Source organism: Gossypium hirsutum, chromosome D07, assembly GCF_007990345.1.
Source record: "Gossypium hirsutum isolate 1008001.06 chromosome D07, Gossypium_hirsutum_v2.1, whole genome shotgun sequence".
In the NCBI taxonomy this organism is placed as follows: domain Eukaryota; kingdom Viridiplantae; phylum Streptophyta; class Magnoliopsida; order Malvales; family Malvaceae; genus Gossypium; species Gossypium hirsutum.
The window spans coordinates 17,909,295-17,932,198 of NC_053443.1; the positions used below are offsets into that span (position 1 = coordinate 17,909,295).

Sequence of the window (22,904 nt, forward strand, 5' to 3'; positions counted from 1 at the left end):
ATTTAGGCACTAAATTTTGTTATATTTTAAATTTAGTCCTTTACTTCCCTTTTTCTTATTTATTTTTCAATTTATGCTTTAAGTTCTATTTAAATTTAAATTTAATCCTTCATTTATTTAATTCTGCCTTTTTATTTACTGTTTTTATTATTTTATCCCCTAAAATTTTATTATGGTTTTGATTTAATCTTTTCATTTAATCTTTTTATTTAATTTTCAATATTTTTAATTCCTTATTTATATTTTATCTTTTAATTTACATAACTTGCATTTTTATCCTTAAGTTTCTTAATCATCTCATTTTACTTCTTTTTTATGTTGTTTTTTTATGTTGATGTTATTATTAAATGATTATTTTTCCTAATTAATATTTTATTTTGTCATCATTAATACTACACAACCATGATCATAACATTATCATACCCTTTTTTATTATTTCACCATTTTTGGGTTATTACTAATGTTTCATTTATTATTTTCCTATTGTTACCATTATTAAATAGTATTATTAATCGGCTAAAAATTATTCGGACTACCATATGTTATTATTTTGTTATCATTTTGTGACCACGTAAGTTATTCTATACTATTTTTGACATTTTCATATTATGCAACATGTTTAAATATTCGTTTATTTTTATACCAACACTTGAATAAATCAATCGCATATTGCATTAAACGTCATATCTATTTTTTTACCCGATGCACAAAAAAGGAAAATTTTAAAACTGAGGCAATGTTCTTTATTTAGAGATTCGAGAAGTTGTGCTCTAATTTACGGGGTTCGACTTTCTCTTTGAACCTAAATAACCTAACATCTTTTTTAAAACTAAAAACACATGAGATTTAAATAGTAATTAAATAATGAGTAACCTTATTTTCGAGGATTCGAGATGTCATACTAACTTACAGGATATGACCTTTTCATTTTGGTTACCTCAAGATAAGAAGGTCCTAATTACAGTGTGGTTACATAGCCAAACAAGTTCAAGTAAATACAATTCTTTATATAAGAGAATATAACTACTATATTAGTAATTTCATTTTAATACAATTACTTTGTATTGTCCAAGGAGACATTCAAATCAAATTAAATATAATAATAATAAGAATAATGATTCACCAAAAAAAACAAGAAAACTTGCACGCACAAATCACAATCTTCAATAGCCCATGGAGAGAAGAGAACCATGGGCAATAAGAGGTCCCCGAATTTTCCATCACGAAATCCTATCAAAACCCTTTTATTGTCACAAAGAAAGTGCAAAAGCTATAACACTAACTACAAACAAAGCTAAGTTTTGCATGGCAAGGCTCGAAGCTTTGGATTTCCCATCAACGTCAGCAGCCTTCCTAGACATTCCCGGTGCCGGTGCCAGAGCTGAAGACCTAGCAGCGAAGACTTGCAAAGGTTGAAGCACCTGATCGACTCGATAAACAGCCAGCTGACCATCGGTATAAATGGTATCACTAACACTGGTTTTCGTCAGCCCTGTCTTTAGAACCACTGTGTTTCCCGAAGAGGGGACGTTGAGAGGAAACTCACCGTCGCCGCTATCTCCGGCTTGTGTTCTCATAGGGTTGCTAACTGTTTGGAATTGGGATAATGGGATATAACTTGGGATGACGTGAAATAGCACCAGCTGAACCCTTTGTTCATCGTTGAGTGAATTCAAGGCACCAGATTTGAGGGCGGAGAAAGCCTTATCAGTGGGGGCAAAAATGGTCTTCCCATCATCTGTGTCTTTGAGCTCGCCAATGAGACGGTCGGAGACTTGGGTGGATTTGAGAAGACGAACGAAGACGGAGTATTGGCCGGCTTTTTGCAGGATTTTGGTGACGTCTGGTGGACCAGGTGGTGCGGGAGACTGAGCGGGAGCCTGGGCTGAAGTTGTTGAGCAATGGAGCTGGAAAAACAAGAGAAATGAGATAGCGAAAAGCGGGATCAAATGTTGCTTCGTAATCGCCATTGTTGAAGGGGTTTTGGTATGTGTGGGAAATTGTTGATTTGGCAATGGAAGCAATGGAAAATGGAATGAAATATAAGGAGAAGAGGGAATGGATAAAACACTGTTAGAGCAAACCATTGATTGCTTGGAAAGAAAGTAAAAACAGAGGAGATTTGGAGTTTGATGTGTGAACCAATTAATATTAACAATGATGTAATGATTGTTTATGTTTTTGCTAACATTAAAATCCCAACGATCACAAATTTGTTAAAATGTAACTTTTTAAATAATTATATTGAATCTGTTAATAATAAAATTAAAATTAGAAAATTTTAAAGGACTTAAAAATAAATATAATTAAATTTATTTATATAATTAAATATTGATTATAATTATTTTTTCTCTTGTAGGTGTTGGGTGTTGGATTTTAGGTTTTTAATTTCGAAATTTAGATGATTGATATTTTTTTTATGTTTAATATTTATTTTTAAATACATTTTTATTTTTATTTTTATTAATGGTACATAAGATGTATACACCAATGGTGTATCAAACATTCTCTCTTATATTAATACTACTTTTCTATCCCATGCACAAACTACTATTTTATTTTATAAAATTATTATTTAAATAATATCATATTAATTAAAAATATTAATGATATAATATTTAAAAGATATATACAACTTAAAAAATATTCTTTTTAAATTATAAAATAATATTTAAAACAAAAAAAATGTATGCAAATAATTTTAGTTGATAATTTCAATAAATAAATTAAGAATCATCGTTTCTTTTAGCTTCGTCAATGTCACAAATAGAATTTAAAATTTATTGTTACAATATTAATATAAAATAGCATTCTAAAATCAATTTATTTTTGAATGTTTTAACTTAAATCCGAATTTATATTGTAAGAGGCTAAGAGGTAAATATTTTTAAAAATAGTCATGAAAATATCACTATATATTACATAGTTTTCTTATCCGGCGTTACATGGATTTACGTGTGTAAATAATTCAAAATATAATATGTAGTTTTTTAATCCGTGCAATGCACAAATAGTTCAAAGTTTTAAAATATGTGAGTATTTTGTAGATATTAATATTTATTTTAAATTAATGTTTTTTTTAAATAAATATAATTAATAATTGTATTTAATTTGAGATATGATTACATGTCACGATGAGTTTTAACTAAAATTGAGTCAACATTACAAATAAAATGAGTAAAAAAGTATGTTAAAAAATGAAAACTTGAATCTAGCAAAATTCTATTAAATTGGGTAGTCTTATGTGAGTTGAATAAAGAAATGGAACTCCTGATTCCTCCGTATCAGTTGGGAGTTTAAAAGTTTGTAATATAATTTATGTATGATATAATATAAAACACCTTTATTTTAAAAATATAATTCATAAAACAAATTGATCGAATAGTGTACTTTTGACAGCATATATGTGTAAAAAGTTTAATTAGGTTTTTAAAAACCTTTATATATTGTAAATAAATTAAATATATATATGGGTAATATGCTAACTTTTGTTTTAATGTTTGAATATCGAATATATTAACATATATAAGTAACTATATTCTTTTTACTTGCAAATCAAAAATGTGTTTATTTGATTTGTAATTTTGATAAAAATGTTTTATGATAAATATGTATATATGCATGTCTATATGTTATGGGTCGCGGATCAAAGCTCGTAACTAATGTATGAGCATTCCGTTGAGGCTAATTGATTCAATAGGGCTCATTCGACTTATTTGAAATGACTCAATTCGTGAAGTATGGAGAAGTTAACCCATCTACTTGAAACCTTGATGGCCCAGTGAAGCACTTAAGCAAAATTAGGGCTACATTGGTAATCTTAGGGGATCATGTAAATCTCTTAAGGATCTCAAATTGTAGATTGACTTAATCTCGACCGTCAATGTAAAGTAAACTTTATCATTGGATCTGGAGGAGCTTAACTATAAATAAAGGTATTCCCCCACATTTATAATCACCCCATAGAATCTCAATATATTTTATTCAAACTTAGTGAATATACTTTGACATAGAGGTGCTCATGGGTTGGGTCGGGTTCAACAAAAAATTTAGGCCCGTTTGCTAGGCCCAAAAATGGGCCTAAAATTTTGCCAAGCTCGGGCCTGACCTGCCCGTATTGATTTTTTATATAATTTTTAAATATATAATATATAAAAAAATACTAAAAACCCAATCGGCCCAGCCTATGAGCAGGTCTACTTTAAGAGCATTTGCTCAAACACCTTGTGGGTGTTGCTTTCTCTTTTGTCTTTGAGTTGTTTTTGCTTTATTTTCGGTAAATTAGAGAATTTCTGTTGAGAATTTTCACTTTGCGAGACTTAGGTTGATTTAGATGGATTTGAAACCAAAAAATCACTGCACAAATTGTGAAACTAAAGTTCTAGCCCCGTGACATATAGCTATATTTATTAGCTCTGTAACCATTTTTTAAAATCTTATACTATGGTTCATAATTTTGCGTTCAAACAATACACACATAGTGGCGGAGCCAAAAAAATTATTTTTGGGGTGCCGAAATTAAATTGTATATTTTTATGATAGTAAAAATGTAATTTCACTATTTTAATAGTTTATATATTTATAATTTTTAAAGGATTAAATTAATTTTTTTCATTTGGAGGCCAAAATGTGATTTTATCGTCATTAATTTAAAGTTTTATAAATTATAAATGGCCTAAATAAAAAAAATTTCATTCTAGGGGCCAAGACCCTTATCTGCCCCTAGCTCCGCCACTGTCCACACATGTATTAATAAATATTAATTAAATTTATTGTGCATTTTATTTAATTGTGTATTTATTTTTCAACTGTGTTTAATAATTAAAATTTCTGCAAAGAAAATAATAGATTTTGAATATATATTATACATTCAAATATAGCTAAAATTGGATCACACGTGTATGCCCATGCAATGTGAAAATATTAGAAGATAAAATTATAATGAAAAGTGTATGGAAATAAAGGTTACAAGATACTGTTTTAAAATTGCATTAAGTAAGATTTGTTGAATACGAATTACATGTTGATTGGTGTGCAGTGATGTCCATCCGTTTTATTCTTTAATTGGATCTCAAATGCGCATATACATATGAAAGTGAATAAATAAAAAAATAAATGTAAAAAATGGAGAGAACGTGAATTGGTGTAAATATAGGGTATCCATCTTGTTATATTATATATATGATATATATTAAAGTATTTTAATGAAATGAACTGAAATGATATTTTATATAACTTAAAAAGTCTAATCATTTAAATTATTAATAGAAATAAGGTACATGCAGGGATTGGATTGCTTGTAAATACTAAAAAATGTGAGACCTTATATATTAAATTATAAGTAAATAAAATTATGTATTTTACCCATAACTTCCCATTATACAGTTTTACTTTCATAAAATTGGTAATGGGTAAGAACAATAGACATCCATTATTATAATATTTAGTTTTCAGAACGATAAAGAGGAAATAATAATTAATACATAGTTATTTATTTTGTAATATGATCATATTAAAATTATGGTTATTATGTATTCAATGGAGGTATATAAATATATGATCATTATATCAATTTAAGTTATAATATATAAGTGAATTTATGTTGAATCCTTTTAAATTGTTAAATTATTAAATATTTTGAAGAGATAATTTGGTTAAAAATTATAAAATTATAGAAAAAATTGAGATGCGCCACTTGTCATTGTATACCTTATTATATAAGTGTGTAATAGTTAGAAATTTATATTAAAATTGAATAAAAATGTGTATTAAGATAAAGGGTATGGGTTTTTGTAATATAATTTTAGAATTTAAAGATCTTATATATTGAATTTAGAATTAAATATTAAATGAGATCAAATCTTATTGATTTGATTGCACCGCACACCATAAAGAAGCAAGTTGGTCCTATGAAAATGGGTAGTGGTTTGGAAGGTGACACCATTGCCATCAATGTTAGCCCTTAAAATTTTGCTGCCCTTTCCCTTTCTTTGCGCTCTCTTTCCCTTTTCTTTTTATAAATACATACCTCATCATTATCATCTCTCAATAATACAAATATATACATATATTATGTATATTTTTGAAAATTATTTTCCCACAAATGGAAAGTAAAAGAAATGCTGGTACAAAATTTTTAATTTATTGGTCGCAAAGGAAAACACAGTCACCATTTGTTCTCTTATTCTTTCATCATTATTGCTTTGTTCTAAATATACAAATTCTACCTTCTTTTAACAAGTGTTACACATGTGTGCGTAAATATTATATTTCTTTATTAAATATAATTTTTATCGATATCAAATTTTAGTATTAAATACATGCAATATAAGATTTATACTTACAATATAATGTAGGAAAAAAAAAGTTAAAATTACATAATTTCACAATCTTAAGTTAATATGAGAAAATGAATTAATTCAAATATTTGCTAATAATAAATATTATTAAAATACATTAATATTATTTTTTATTTAATAAAGATAGTTTCGTAAAGTAGCATTGCATTGCATTACATTACATTATTAGAAAAATATTGAATGTACCAAATATATTAATATCATTTTTTTTAAGATTTTAATCAATACTTTCCAATACATTCCAAATATAATAAAGTAATTTTGACATTTCAATCAGTCATATTTCAAAATTATATTCTATTGAAATTACAGTATTAAAAAACACAAAACACCTCCTCCTAGTGTCAGGGACCACAATTCAAAGCTCGTGATCATCGCACCAAATGCATTTGATAGAGGTCTATTGTGTAGATGGGGATCATTTGGCCCGCAAGAACTGACCCAATTCGGTAAGCTGTTGGAGAAGCCTGTCAAATTGAAGCCTAGTTGGCCCGATAATAAAGATTTGGCAACTTAGGTTATTTTGGTAATTAATTTTAAAAGATTGATAGAATCATATCTTGTAAAAATTTGATTTGATATGGCATATCTTGTAAATTCGTAAAATCAATGGATATAGTTAATCTCGTCTGTAGATGTAAATGTATCTTGACCATCGGTTTTGGGGAGCTCAACTATAAATAGAGAGTCTCCCCTCATTTGTACGCACTCCATTCATTATTTCATTATTCTTTGTGAATAATAGAATATAAAGAGCATTTACTGAAGCACATTGTGTGCATTTTTTTTGTTGTTCTTTTGTTGCTTCTTTTGGCATAAATTATTTTTCGCTATACAAATTGATGCCTTGAAGGACTTTTAAAGGAATTCTCACTTGAGTAAAGGCTAACCTAGGTGAATTTAGACGAACGAATCGCCTAAAACCGCACGAATCACATAGAAAAAATTTAAGTGTGTAACTGTGAGAATATGTGAGTTAAAATTTAGAAAGAGCAACAAACAACAATCATTAATAATGTGTTGTTCACCTTTCAACTCTTTCAATCTGTTACTTTTGCAGAAAAATGGAGAGAACAACCACCAAACTCACATTTATTGCAAATTTTTTATATCTGAAGGGAAACTCTTTTCATGAATCTTGTATCTGATCATGAAAGGAAACTCAGGCAATAAATCAAAAAAATGAAATGAAATGGATAAGAAAATTTGCTTTTGTTACAGCTTTAGCCATTTTTTGTTCTGAAGGAGAAGGATTTTTTTTTTCATTTTTTCTTAGCTTTAGACTCTAATTAGATGAAGATTAAAAATAACAATAATGGTGAGAATAATTATTGTAGTAGTGAGAGTATTATTATAATGATGAAATTAAAAAGGTGATGAGATGTATGTTTTAATTTAATAATAGTGATAATGAGGTGAAAATAGAAAATGATCATCTATATCAATATTCAAATGTGTATACAAAATAAAATTAAAATATTGTATCTATATTAAATAATAATTAAAAAGTATTAAAATCATATCTTTATAAAATTAAATTAATTATAATAATCTGTATATTAACTAATAATTAAAATTATATTTTTTATAATAAAAAATTTATAAAAATAAAATGCCATTATATAACAACATGATTAATAATATCTTTTTTATAATTATTATATTTATATTATATTATATTATATTTAATTTTATAAAATCCACTTTCAAAAAAAATTCATAAAACCCAACCCCAAAATTGGAATGAATAAAAACAAAAATTTTAAAAAAAATTAAAGTGGTAAAAAGCATTTTCACCTAAGTGGCTTTTTTTCATTAGACTATAAACTTCCAGTAGAAAATAGGAGCTCCAATGGATTAAAACACACAAAAGTGAGTTGTAAATTAACCGAGCTTAATAAATACAATTATGTTTATTTTTAAGTCTGTTCATGTTTATTAGAAATTTTAAAATTTTTGTTTGTGTTTGTTTATTTAAAATTATGTGTATTCGTATTCGTTTGTTTAAGTTAAATGAACAAGTTCGTGAACATTAAACAAACATATATAATTGAACATGTTCATGAACAATATTTATAAATAATAAATAAACAAACAATAAATAAACATATATATTATTTTTAGATATAAAATAATCAAATATAAATATTAATAATTATATTATAAATAATAGCCACAAACCATAATAATTTTATTAATATATACTAATGGAATAATAAACAAGTTTTAAGCAAACATAAACGAGCTTGTTCACGAACATGAATGAACTGAACAAGCTTTGTTTGTGTTCGGTTCGTTTAATAAACAAGCCTTAAAATCTTGTTTATATTCGTTTATTTAGCTTAATAAATAAACATAAACAAATAAAAATTGATTTGTTCATAAACTATTCATCGAACGCTTTATTCATTTACATCTCTACACAAAAATAACCACGATTTGCTATCTAAACCGAAAACCAATACATTCCCCAATATTCTATCTTACCATGGGTTCTTTTGAATCTAAGTGGAGTCTTAAGAATTTTCTTTTGTTCCCAATTGAAGTGAAGGCAAACCAAAATATGTTTTGCACCCATTTTCATTTTCATTAATTCCTAATCGAAGGAGAAGGATAATGAATTTTTGAAGGTATTAGCTCTTCTTATTTTATCGTTATTTTTTTGGCTCAGCAATAAATTTATTTTATTAAACAAAAAGGAAAAAATTATAATACCCTAAACCCGACTTAAATGAAAAGGCTAAGTTTATAATGTTACGACGTCTTACCAGAAAAAGTCATACGTAAAGCAAGACGTTCACCATCGTTATATAATAAAACAACCACTATCCAAAACACAGTCAAATCCTAGAAGTTAGAGACAATGCAAAACTAATCATAGGTTCACACACATATATAAGTCCTATAGGTGACCGAGTCCTACGCCTATCTGCCGCTTATTCCTGAGAGTTCCCTAAAATTCATTCAAGTAGTTAGTGTGCTGCATTGTAAAACGTAATATAAACAGACTAACCTATATACAAAAATTCAAATATTATTGATTATTCGGATAATAATTCGTCTACTCAAATAGATCAATAACTTAATCGGATCCAAGCACAACAATCTTGATGCATAGAAGATTGATACAAATGCACGTATAACACCAATACAATTATGTGCACACGTCATACAGTACAGATGCAGATGAAATTTCCTATTCCATCTGCTACACGCCATCTCCATCCACCTTACCCACCAACAGGTATATAATACACATCCATCCCTACACATTTCATAGTGTCGATATGACACGTTGCAGTGTTTACAGTCTCACTACCAGATCAAATAGTATCATGGGTGGTTTGACCACCAGTTCATTACAGAATACTTCTTTCAAACCATAACTCCCGCCCCATGCAAATGCATAACAGATAACAGATATCAATACGTATTTCAGATGTAGTTACAATTACACATTCCAAAATAACAGAGTATAAATAAAACCAGTTTATGGTCACAATAAAACAGATCATCCAGTTCAATACAGTGATGCCTATCTTATAATAGTTTACACTCGCCTCATACTATAATTACGGCATTACCGAAGTTGGTGATTTGGGCTCATAAGCCCAAATAGTGGTCCGTTTCACCCCATACAGCTTGGCACACGACCATGTGGTTACCTGTGTGCCCTAGTTATCAATTCAGTGAGTTACACAGCCTGGACACACGTCCGTGTGCTAGCCCGTGTACCTCACACGACTCGGCACATGCCCGTGTCCCCTACCCGTGTGACTCCAAGTCTAAACTCAGGGAGTTACACAACCTAGACACACACCCGTGTGCCCTACCCGTGTGACTCCAAGTCTTAACTTAGGGAGTTACACGACCTGGATACACGCCCGTGTGACTTACTTGTGTGACCTCAAATTCGAACTCAGAGAGTTACACGGTCTAGACACACACCCATGTTTCTTTCCCGTATGACCTACACGACCTGCACACACGCCCATGTGGCATCGACAACCTCATTTTTGAAGGAGAAAAAAGCAGAAAAAGCAAGGGTTTCAATACCCACCTGTTACACGTCGCTATAGAGGCACCAACTTGCAAATTCCAAGTCTAAAACAAGTTTCAAACATTCAATTCAACAAAACCTTCACAAAATGCGTAAGTAACAGCAATCGAACTTCGTCGAAACTTTCAACTCACTACATGAAACTGTTGAAAGACTACTTACTGCGAATTCCCAGTACCCATTCAGTTCCTAAGTAAAACAAAAGGTGTTAGGCATCTATTGAATCTTTCTTAATGCATAGAAACACAACGCACAACAAGCTAACAAACCTCGAGATTTTTTAAGAGTCCTCAAATCGCACAATAACACAAAATGACAAACAATTGACTCAACTTACCTTGAAGCACACCAGAACAAGTGATAACACGATCTAACGTAGCAATTTACATAGGAAGAACAAGATAAAAGAGAATTAAGAAAGATGTAAACGGGAAAAAAAAAGAAAAAACAAATTGGGGAAAATAGAAAAAAAGCGTCTATTAACAGTATAATAAAGTATATTTAAAATTCAGATCAGTTTTATAGGAAAAAATGCAAAAAAAAAACATCCTTGTTGCATACATAGTGACTCAAACACGAAACTAGAGAATAGATAGGTAATTGACCAGTGAACCAGCATGCTCATTCTTGACACAAAAATGCACAGAACTAAACTTAAACAAGGAATCCTAAGCTAAGGGTTCAAGTAAGGAACTTAACAAAATTCCAAAATTTATGTGACTCAAACCTCAGATCTCAAGTGAGCAAACAGAAAACACATTCATCGACACAACTTAGAAATAAAACTCAAATTTTGGGGCATTACAAAAATTCTGTCATACGAGATTGAAGCATCCAAAGAAAGAAACAAAACACCTTAAACAAGATGCAAGAGACGGACACCAAAACCTATGACAACACCAACTTCACCCCTCAACGTCCCACACAAAAAAAGCATCACCAAGAACCTTTCATAATCAATACCTGCATCTTAAGCCCTTCCACCGTACTCAAAATTCATAGCCATATTTCCAGCAAGACACCAAATGTAACAACCCATTTTTCAGTGGGGTCAGAAATAGTGGTTTCGGGGCCATCAAATCTAACAAGTAAGTTCGTAAATATTATTATTTAATATTTACGAGTCAAATATAGTTTTTAAAAGATTTTTGATTTGATAAGTTATGCTATTTGAATGATTAATTAAGTTTAAGTGGTAAAACCCTAAGGTCAAGTGATTTTAAAATATGGTGTATCGGGATCTCATTTCTATAAATCGAGCCGTAAATATTTTTATAAATATTTACGGAGTGTCATTAAGGTGGTATTAAAATTTTGTTGGAAAATTTTAACGTTTCGATAGTTAATTAATTAAAAAGGACTAAATCATAAAAGATGTAAAATTTGATCACTATTGGATTTAAGTGATTAAATGGCTTAAGGAATAAAGATAAAGGGACTTAAATGGTAATTAAACTATGGTCAAAGTTTCCAAGCGGTGGTGTCATGATTGAATCCACTAGCTTTTGGATTGATTGTTCTTTTAGTCTTAATTAGTTTAGGATTAAATTGTAAATAAGTTTATTAAGTTAGAATTTAATTTAATTGAAGGACCAATTGTGAAATTAAACCTTCCTTTGATGGTAATTGTGCCATATATTTATGCGATGGACAATTATGGTCATGAAATTGGTGTTTTATTTGTTTATTAACCAAGGTTAAAATGGTAATTTGATAAATTAAATTAAAATAAAATAAAAACAAAAGGTTAATTTAATATAATCTTTTTTGTTTCTTCTTCAACAACCAAAAACACCATGGATGTTGAGATGAAGCTTTCGGCTATGTTTCATTTGATGCATGTAAGTTCGTTTTAGTCCCGTTTCTTTTAATTTTTATATTTTTGAAATCGTTGCAACTAGGTCCAGCTTGCCCGTACCTTCGATTTTGAAACTGTTAAAGACTTTGAATGTTTCCATTGATGAACCTTGTGATTTTAGATATTAAATGATGAATTTAAAATGTTGGTTGATATTTAAAAGTATTTTATTAAGTAATTTTTGATGAATTTTTTATTAGGGGTTAAATTATTAAATTAATAAAATTACAAGAATTTAATGTGAAATTTTTACATAAATGAGCTGTTTCGGATACCGTGAACATTCATCTAAGCTCAATTTAGGGTAAAATGGTTAATTTGCATGTTTTGGGCACAGGGATTAAATTGAATAAAAGTAAAAATTTAAGGGTAATTTTGTAAAAATGTCAAAAATGACTAAATTACAGTAAATGAATTTTTTTGTCTAAATTAATATATCGAATGAAATTATTAATTTAAATCAAGGTCGAGTAGAAAATCGGGGAGAATGGAAAATTATCAAAATGCCCTATACTTTGACATTTATGCAATTTAGCCAGGTAAGTTCATACGGTTAGAATTTAACATCAATATGAATTTTTTTGAGTAGATTAACATAGTACAACTTGTATATTTATTTTTAATTAGTGATAATTAATGGTAATTTGAGATATAATATTGAATTTGATTACTCAGATTAGATTGAATGAAGGATAGAGTACAATCGTGATTTGGTGTGTTACAGGGGATTGGAGTGGAGATGATTACGGAGTGATGTATATTCCTATTACCCGAGTAAACTGAGGTTCAACATTTGTTGTGAACTCTCGTGTTATATACTCTGTTTGGTGTGTTGGTTGGATAAGCTCTTATGAGCATTGGTGTGTTTGGTTGGACTGACGATGTACTCTTATCCATAAGTCTTTATTAGTATGGAAAATCTTGGTAAGGTAATTTGTTTAATGAATTTTAAATATTTGTTATTTATTGAATATTAACCTGAACATAAATGAATTCATCAGTTGAGATTGTGGATGATGTTTAGGTTTGTGCTAAGTTTTTGGTTGCATTATATCATGTTTAATATTAATGATATACATTGAAATGGTAATTGTCCAAATGTAAATATGCTTATGTTCATAAAAATGGTGGTAAGATTCAAAAGGTGTAATTTCTTATAAAATGGTTTATCATGTGATTAACCCCAAATGAGTTATATACATAAATGCACTAACTTGTGTATTAATGATGGTGATTAGGCTTATGTCAAGCTTGAGATTATGATTGATGTATATGCTTATGTCTGGTATTATACAAATGAAACAGTAAGAAAAGGTAATGAAACAGTAAGTTCATAATTGAAATATGATATGATGAAAAAGGGATTGATGAGTTGAATAATGTACTTATATATGAGAAATTACGTATGTTATGGTTGAACTTACCTATGTTATGAATAAATATATTAACTAGTTAATTGATGTTGTTATTTAAGTTTGTGCTTAGTAAATGGAATGGAAAGTAAGTAAAGGAAGTTATTCGTAGTTTTATGAAAAGGTTAGTGATGGTGTAAAATATTTTATAAAATCCTATTATGTTAGAAATGAAAATATATATGATATTGATAGACTTACTAATTTATGAGTTGGTGGTTACGTAGTTGATAAATCTTGAGGCATTGGTATAGTTTTATATTTATCATATAAAGTTCATTATTGAATTAGAATATTATGTTTAAAGTTTGTACGAGCTTACTAAACATTCATTGCTTACGTAGTTGCTTATCCCTTACTTTACAGATTATCGGAGGCTCGATCAGTTTGGAAGCTCGTCAGAAAGATCTATCAAACTATCCAGTAATTATATCGGTAGATTTTGATGTCTTGGTTATGGTTATAATTGCATGTATAGGTGGACTTATATCTAAAGTTTAGTTTATGTTTATGGCTTGTAATGTTGCCTTAGATTTAAGGTACTTATGATGTTCTTGATGCCTTGTTGGTTGTGGTTGATATGGTCCATTTGATGTATGTTTAGAAATAACCAAATTTGGTATGTGTTAATGTATCTTTAAATTACCAAAGTGGTATGTGTTGTATCGACCTCAATATGGCCAAGACATTGTATGCTTTGGAAAGGTCTTGAATAGATATGCATGATTGAGATATGTTATGCCTAATATGATAAGGTTGATATGTGTCAATTATGTTATGTATTGGTATGGAAACAAGTCAATTGGTAAATGGTATAAATGTTGTTAAATGTGGTGAAGTTATTTTTGATATGGCATGGAAATAGTATTAAGATAAGTTAGGTATGTATGGTTAAGGTTTGAACAAATATGCTCATGTATATATATAAGTTGATTCTTGATGATTGAGGTGTTTTTTGGCATATTGGTTGTATGAACATTTGGTATGGAGATTAGTCATTCTTTGCATAATTTGAGTATGTTTAAAGGTCTTGTATACATGTACAAATTTCTTGTAGCTTTATGCTTGAAAGGGTGAAAGAAATAGCTTGGAAGTGACCATTTTCTAGTCCACATGGGTGTGTGTCTCAGTCGTGTGTGGCTAAGGAGAAAAAGGAGGAATCCGCCCGAGGAGGTGCTCGCGTCTGGTTAGCTAGTTGGTGAGGCAATAGCTTACCAAGGCGATGATCAGTAGCTGGTCTGAGAGGATGATCAGCCACACTGGGACTGAGACACGGCCCAGACTCCTACGGGAGGCAGCAGTTGTAACAGCCTGATTTTGACCCTAATCAGACAAAGTGGTTTCGGGACCATAAATTCGAGTCAAAAAATATTTTAAAATTATTATTAGTATTTGTAGTATGTGAATTACAGTGTGTGAAATTTTCTTATGAAAATTTGATCGTTTGAGTGCTCAATTTGATAAAAAGAGTTTAATCGCGTAAAATAAAAACTTAGGGATTTAATTTAAAAGCATCTATTTGTTGATGTCTTTTTAATTAGGAGGTTTAAAAGTGCAATTAAACCACTATATGGATAGTGGATGGACTAACTTTAATGTTTATATATATTATATTTAGTAAATAAGGTTAGTTAAGTAAATAGCCTTATATTACATTATATGTTAATTAAAAATACATAAAATTAGGCTAGTTATCATCTTCTTCACCGAATTTAGAAAATAAAAACAAGGTTTGGAAGCTTGAAACATTCGGCCATTGTTGAGCTTAATTTAAGGTTAGTCTTTGTTCAGTTTTTGATAATTTTTACATTTTTGAGATCGTTGTTTTGTGTACTACAAGACCCATGCTTTAATTTTTGAATTTGGTGTTGATTTTGTGATATGCCATTGATGAATGCTTGAGCTTTGTGATAGTTGATGATGAATTATGAAAGATATGTGAAAGATTAACATGTTTTGTCTTTGAATTTTTGGTGAAATTGAGTAATTAGGGCTAAATTGTGAAATTAAATTTTTGAGGGACTAAAATGTGAAATAAATGAAATAAATGAAATATGTGGACTTGTATGAGCACTAGGGATATTCGGCCCTTGTATAGTGTAGACAAATTTTGTGTATTTTGTGTTTTATGCAATAGGGACTAAATTGTAAAAAGTTTAAATGTTAGGGGCAAATTAGTAATTTGCCCATTTATGTGTTTTTGGACTAAATTGAATCTGATAATATTTCAACTAGCTCATTTTGAATATATTTAGATCAAGAACCAAAGAAATCGGAGTTAGATCGAGGAAAAGCTAAAGTCGTCGACTAATCATCCGGTTTCGATTTTACACTGTCTGAGGTAAGTCTATTAGCTATTTAGTTTTATTAAATCATTATATATGTATGTATATCAATTTTATTTTTATTAAGTTAAAATTAAAAGTATATAAATCGAATTGAAAGTATGAAATTATGTACATATATATGTGTTAGGTTCGAATGACTATGAATATGCAAATATGCATATAAATGTCCTTGTAATAAATTTAGGTTTGAATATATATATGTATAAATTATATTTGAATAAACATGTATATACATGTAAATTTTGTTGTATTGAATTTAGGTATGGAATTACATAGGTATGTGATATATTCGAACATATGTATGTATATGTGTAAATAATATTTGAATTTAGTTAATGTTGTTTGTTATATATGTTTACAAGATGTCCGAATAGATATAAACATATGTGTATAAAATATTTGTATAATTTGGATCAAATAAGCATGTATACTTATGAATAAATACTTATATTGAGTATAAATATGAAATTATACTTATATATATATGTTAAATTCGAATATGTATGTGTATATAGGTATAAGTTCTTGTTTCGAATATAAGTATAGAATTATATATATGTATATATATTTGTTAGATTCGAATATGTATATATCTATATGTATAAGATCTTGTATTGAAATGGTATATGAAATTATATAGGTATATGTGGTATTCGAATGTTAAAGCTACATAGTATATTATAAATTAAATCTTATGATATTAGTAATAGAATCTAAAGTATGAGGTTATATATAAATATGTTTTGGTTGAATTATTGAATTATCAAGTTAGATTTGGTGATTGAGATTTATATATCCATGTGTTTTAAAGATATAAGTTATGAAATTTGAGCTGAATCTTTATGCATGGATTTTATATACATATATAGTTTGAAAGTAAGATGATTTAGACTTTACATCTTGCAGGCTTGATGCTGGTGAAATGTTTCAGACTTTACGTCTAGCAGGCTTGATGCCAGTGAAATGTTTCAGACTTTACGTCTAGCAGGCTTGATGCCGGTGAAATGTTTCAGACTTTACGTCTAGCAGGCTTGATGCCGCTGAAATATTTCGAACTTTACGTCTAGCAGGTTGATGCCGGTGAAATGTTTCAGACTTTATGTCTAGCAGGCTTGATGCCGGTGAAATATTTCAGACTTTATGTCTAACAGGCTAATTGTCGGTGTACTGAATCAGGTTTTAAGCCTAGCAGGCTAAGCACCGGTGAATCTGTTTAAATTATGTGAATGTTCAGATTCATGTGTTTGAAGAAGTTGTGCATATATTCGGCATAGGTGGTTGATAAATGTATATATATATGCATCTGTTATATGTAGTTGAAAGGTATATATATATGTATGCATTTGGCATATGAAATTGATGAGTATCCATATACGCAATTGGGGATATATATATATGTATATGTGTATAAACATTTGCTTATAAGTAAATGTTGAATAAGAATGCATTCGCTTATATGCATTATATATGAGTTAGGTTAAAAGTTTATGATTGGTATATATATATTTACACAGATACGAAATGTGATTGGTATTTTTGTATAGGTTTGATTATATGTACATGTTAAGTACATATATGCATTTGGATATATGCAGGTGATAATTACATATATACATTTGGTTATAATATTTGTTAAGTATATGTATATATATGCATTCGGCTATTCATGTTCAAAGTGTATATACATTTGGAGCTAATATCTGTTAAGCATATATGTATATAAGCATTCGGCTATTCATGTTTATAGTGAATATACATTCGGTTTTAAGAGTTGATAATTAAGTATGCATTTGACTATATGTAATAGTTAACATATATAGTATTTGTGAATTCATTAAGTGTATCAGGAAATTACATAATTATTTATATAATTTTTGTTATGCTATAGACTCACTAAGCTAGAAAAGCTGACTTTGTTTGTTTATGTATTTTTGTTTTATAGACTTAAAGATCAAGCTTCAAGCTCGGGGATCGTCAGCAAGTTCATCACTCTATCTACTGTCTCGGTCTTAAACTGTTTAAATTTTAACTATGGCATGTGCAGGCTAGATAAATGTTTTGGAAAGTCATACTTTGATATATTGTATATGAAATTAATAGCCATATGAAAATGGCTTATATTCTTATGCTTTAGCTCGATTGTAATATTTTTGTTTTGTTTTAAATGGTCAAAAAAGAAGTTTAAAATTTTGCATGTTTAATATTAGACCTAGCTATTTATATGTAACAGTTAAAATTATTGAATTATACTGAATGTCTGTTCTAAGTTGTGTTTTGATTAGTAATGCCTCTTAACCCTAATTCAGTGACGGATATAGGTTAGGGGTGTTACAGCAGTGGGGAATTTTTCGCAATGGGCTAAAGCCTAACGGAGCAATGCCGCGTGGAGTTAGAAGGCCCACGGGTCGTGAACTTCTTTTCCCGGAGAAGAAGCAATGACGGTATCTGGAGAATAAGCATTAGCTATGACACGACCGTGTGTCCCCTGTAGTTTCTAAAGATTTCAAGTCAACCAGTTACACGACCTGGCACAAGGGTGTGTGACTTGGCCATGTGGCACAAGTCAGTGAGTAACACGGGCTAGAACACGGCCATGTGTCCCTATTTTGAATGTTACACAGCCTGAAACACGGGCGTGTGTCTCAGCCATGTGAGGCACATAGCCATGTAAACCCTACAGTTTGAAAAATTTTATCTTTTTCTATGAAATTCTAAATGTTTCCGATTTAGTCCCAAATTGTTTCTAAAGTGATTCTAAGGCCCCGAAGGCTCGAATAAGGGACGTTATGCATGTGTTTGAATGAATTATGTTATGATATATGAAATTTTTAAGAATGAAAGTTTTTAAGTTACAGTTTTCCCTGTAATACTCTGTAACCTTATTTCGGTGACAGATACGGGTTAGGGGTGTTACACCAAAGAACACCTTGAAATAGAAGTTAGTGTTGTGAGATGACCATTCATGTAGCATGCACATTTGATGAACCCTCAAAGATTTGTGAACTCACAGTAAGTGGCGAGCTACCTTGTAACGCCCTCAACCCGACCCGATTCACTGGATTCGAATTTTGAGTGTTATCATATAAAACTTAATTGTTTAACAAAATCAGCTAACAATTTTTTACTTCTTTAAAACATTTCCTATGGCATTCCAATTGAAATTCTTAATATATGATGGAAAATAAAATGCCCTACCTTGTAACCGCTCGCAAGTTGCCTTTAATGCTGATATGATGGACCTAATGAGAGCCACTTTATAATACCACTTAGGCCTATTTTAGGAGGGGGAGCAGATTGTTTTACATCAATAACCTGAGACCTGCACCCTAGAAAAGATCCAAGCCTCTGACCCATGACCCGGCCACGAGAGGACAACAAGGCGAACTAGATTACAAAGCAAGGCTACAAACCCAACTCACAAGAACCTTGCGCGAGCTCATAAGGTAGGATCCCAGGTACAGCTCGCAGAGCCAACTCACAAGAACCTTACGCGAGCTCATAAGGCAGGATCGCAGGCACAGCTCGTAAAGCAAGCTCACAAGATAAGGTTACAAACCTAGCTCGCAGAAACCTAGGGAAGGTCGCAGTCTCACCTCGCATGTATCCAAGGAACTCGTAGGAAGTGCCACATGCTCCACAGGCCACCCATACACGCATCCAGTAGATACAGAGCTTGCCCTGAATGCTAGTCCCAGGAGCAGGAAAGACCGCGTGCTCCATAGATACGTGCCCAACAAACCTGAAGATGTCAGTACTGGAGGCAGTAGAATCAAGATAAAATAATGGGGCCCTATCATGAGTTATAATAGTACCAGTAATAACATATATAAATACTCGGATACTCATATCAATAAGACACAAGCAAAATATACTTTGATAATTGGCGTTATTATTATATAACTCAAAATGGACAAATGTCCTTACAAAGATCCAATTCGACCATTATAGTTTGTTGTTATATAAACAACCTTAAAAGAGATGGGCCTCAATTTGTGCGATTCACTTGATCAAGTTGGTAATGGGAATTATTGTTATGTAAACACATACACTAGGATCAATGCCCTTGCCTTCAGTTCCATCATTGTAGTTGAAAAGAATTCTCATAATATTTGTCATCATAGAGATCCATAAAATATACCCTTCCGTCTCATTAAATTTAACTTATTTTTCTTTAAAAGTTATTATAAACAAAACTTTCAATGAAATAATTTTAAATATTTTTTATAAAATCAAAATATTTAAATTTTCACTGAAAATTGTGACATTTTTATTGAAATAGAGGGACTTTGTATTCGTGTCATGTCAATTGGGCTGGGCATTGGCAGCTTTACTACTTCCTATACGGTTCAAGCACCGATATAATTCATTGGAAATCAAATTATGAGAAACTAAACAGTTTTTTCTTTGTTTTAGCACCAAGGGTTGGGGGGGGGGGCAAAAGACAATTTCTTTGTGATCAGATCTTTCATCACAATCTTATGATATAAAAGCAATATATTACGTGCATCCCAAAACTATGCTAGAACCAGGCAAAAATTATCATTTACGACTAACCCATCATATCTTCATCATTTTCATTTCACCATCTCAAAAAAGTACGGACATGCAGTAATTCATGTTAGCGAAACATTGGCATGCAGGCGAGCTCAGAGATCAAATCCCGTGTTACCGAAACAAGTTACAGTACAGCACCAATATCTTCTTCCAACTTACAACCATAAACAAGCCAATGATGTCCTAGTTTGCTTAAAAGCAGGCCAGTGCCTTGATCATCCAAGCTCCTATCCCTCCCCTGTCTCGGCTAAATTCATCACTTTTAATGCATCCTCAGCTTTTTTTTTCTGAGGGACATAATCTGGAAACACCAAAAAAATTTCCAGCAATTGTAAATAATCATGGAAAAAGATGGGAGAAAGCTGGCAATGCGGATCAGCATATGTAAAGGGAACAAACGGGAGGAGACTGTAAACAAAAATAAATTACAATTAGCAATACCTGATAGAAAGTCATATCTCTTCTGTTCATGGACAACTGTTGCTGCAAAATAAAGAGAGGAGCATCTAAACACAACCGCAGTTGAATACATTTAAACCTTTTTGCAACAATAATAATATTAATTTCTTTCAAATTTGTGCAATAAGAGCAGTATGGATTTGCCCAAGGTCCACTTTTCAAGAAATGAAGAGTATAATATCATTCAATTATATATTTCGTTTAAATTCTAGACGAAAAATGTATAACTGAAACGTCTTAATGAAACTTCAAGCACCCCATAACATGTACATTCAATCACAAGACATGGAAGGAGATTATGTTGTGCAAGATATATGTTATTCATACTGATGCAGAGAAATGAAACAATTCCATTTGAAAATCAATTGATTTCAGCTTACATTCGCCTACATGAACCATATTAAAATATCAGAAGAAAGAACCGAATCTAACCATCCAAAATTTTCAATTCAAATGAGAGAACAGCATAAGGTAGATTTTGATGCAATACAGGAATCACCATAAAAGTATAACCCTAAGCCACATAAACCAATTTTAAACTAATGTTTCTATAAACTCATCTATAGAAGCTTTCATCCTGCTGACCAAACCGTGAGAATCCATTGGCAGTATCACATTCCATAAGAATCCGACTTTTTTAGCTCAGAAACATTATTGTAACAATAGATATTAATCTTTATGAACATATAACATATCTAAGAAAACCACTGAAAACCCCTATCTTTACCGAAAATGCATCTCAAGCTTCAATCCTGGCAATAGTTAGTGTTGTTTGAGCAAATATGTGTAAGGTCGAGTAAGTCAAGGCTCATGCTAATATTCTACGGTAATGTCAGATAGAACCGGCAAAGGAAACAACATATACAAGGAGGATTCAAAAAGGAACGTACATAGGTGCTTGTAACTAAGTGATTTCTTGCGATCTTTAATGGAGCATTTGTATCCATCTTCGCAGAACTTTTCAAGAAACAATTCCTGCAAAAAAACAAAAACACATTTAGACAATAAACAATATGAAACAGAGTGATAATTACCTTTGGATCAAACAATGCTCATACCATACCAATTCCACAGAGAAGAAGAAACAACATGCAAAACACCAATTTTTTTTAAAATTAAAAAACAACAAATTTGAGCAGAATTAAAGCAATGATTTAAGACCAACAATTTCAAGATCCCAACTTTTCAAAATACATTTAAGGCATGCATTCAACCAAACATAGACCCCATAAATGACAGCAAAGGATTATCAAGCTTTAACCTTGGAGGATAAACACATTGGGAAAAAAACCCCACTTTATGACTTTAAAGACTATAAAAAAGGAAGGAAAAGATTCAAAGGAAACCCTAAAGGCATTCAGGAAAATAACCCCAAAAAAGGGGGAAAGAAAAAGGAATTACCGCGGCTTTGTTAACAAGAAAAACAACATCTTGAGAAACAGCCATATGTGAATCTTCAGTCTTGATTATCCTCTTGATTCTGTTCATTGGAAATTTACACACCTTTGCTTCTTCTTCTTCCTCGTCTACTTCTTCCTTTCGCTTCCTTTTGCTGTAGGGTTTAACGTTCTTGTGGGAGTTGTTTCTGTTTTCTTGGGGTTCTGATTCAGAGCTTGAAGATGGGTCGGCAATAACCTGGGACTTGACCGGGATTCCATTGCTGCTCTGGTTTTTGCTTTTGTCTGGCTTTGATTCGGGATTTGGCTTTGATTTGGTAGGTATTTTGGAGGCACTTGCTTTCTTCTCTGGTTTTTTAATGGATTTTTTTTTGTCTTTGTCAGCGGTTCTGTTGCTCTTCTCCTTATTCTTCTTGTTCCTGTTCTCTTCTTTGGGTTTCTTGGAAGAGGAGGCCAT

At 30.6% G+C, this 22,904-nt stretch overlaps 2 protein-coding genes and 1 long non-coding RNA gene across 3 annotated transcripts; 1 reads left to right on the forward strand and 2 right to left on the reverse strand.

The window, feature by feature from the left end:
• Window positions 1–1,010: 1,010 nt before the first annotated feature.
• Window positions 1,011–2,016, reverse strand: LOC107954350 (fasciclin-like arabinogalactan protein 12). The gene has a single exon (NM_001327623.2). The coding sequence runs from the start codon at window positions 1,968–1,970 to the stop codon at window positions 1,251–1,253; it is 720 nt and encodes a 239-aa protein (NP_001314552.1). The 5' UTR covers window positions 1,971–2,016; the 3' UTR covers window positions 1,011–1,250.
• A 12,819-nt stretch (window positions 2,017–14,835) lies between these two features.
• On the forward strand, window positions 14,836–18,478 carry LOC121219451 (uncharacterized). The gene is made up of 2 exons (XR_005916215.1): window positions 14,836–14,989; window positions 18,375–18,478. It is a non-coding gene; the product is annotated as an uncharacterized lncRNA (long non-coding RNA).
• Window positions 18,479–20,579: 2,101 nt separating this feature from the next.
• Window positions 20,580–22,904, reverse strand: LOC107954349 (DNA polymerase epsilon subunit C). The gene is made up of 4 exons (XM_016889883.2): window positions 22,452–22,904; window positions 21,941–22,025; window positions 21,033–21,074; window positions 20,580–20,892 (listed from the first exon to the last, which is right to left on the reverse strand). Exons 1-4 carry the CDS (start codon window positions 22,902–22,904, stop codon window positions 20,819–20,821), a joined length of 654 nt encoding a protein of 217 aa, XP_016745372.1. The 3' UTR covers window positions 20,580–20,818.

Excerpts from the sequence above, each read along its gene's own strand:
- LOC107954350 (NM_001327623.2), bottom strand. The coding sequence starts at position 1,970 with ATGGCGATTACGAAGCAACATTTGATCCCGCTTTTCGCTATCTCATTT.
- LOC107954349 (XM_016889883.2), bottom strand. The coding sequence starts at position 22,904 with ATGGCCTCCTCTTCCAAGAAACCCAAAGAAGAGAACAGGAACAAGAAG. Across the intron at positions 22,026-22,451 it reads TTCTTGTTAACAAAGCCGCG|GAATTGTTTCTTGAAAAGTT; the intron begins GTAATTCCTTTT and ends GTTTTTTTGCAG. Across the intron at positions 20,893-21,032 it reads GAGATATGACTTTCTATCAG|ATTATGTCCCTCAGAAAAAA; the intron begins GTATTGCTAATT and ends TGGTGTTTCCAG.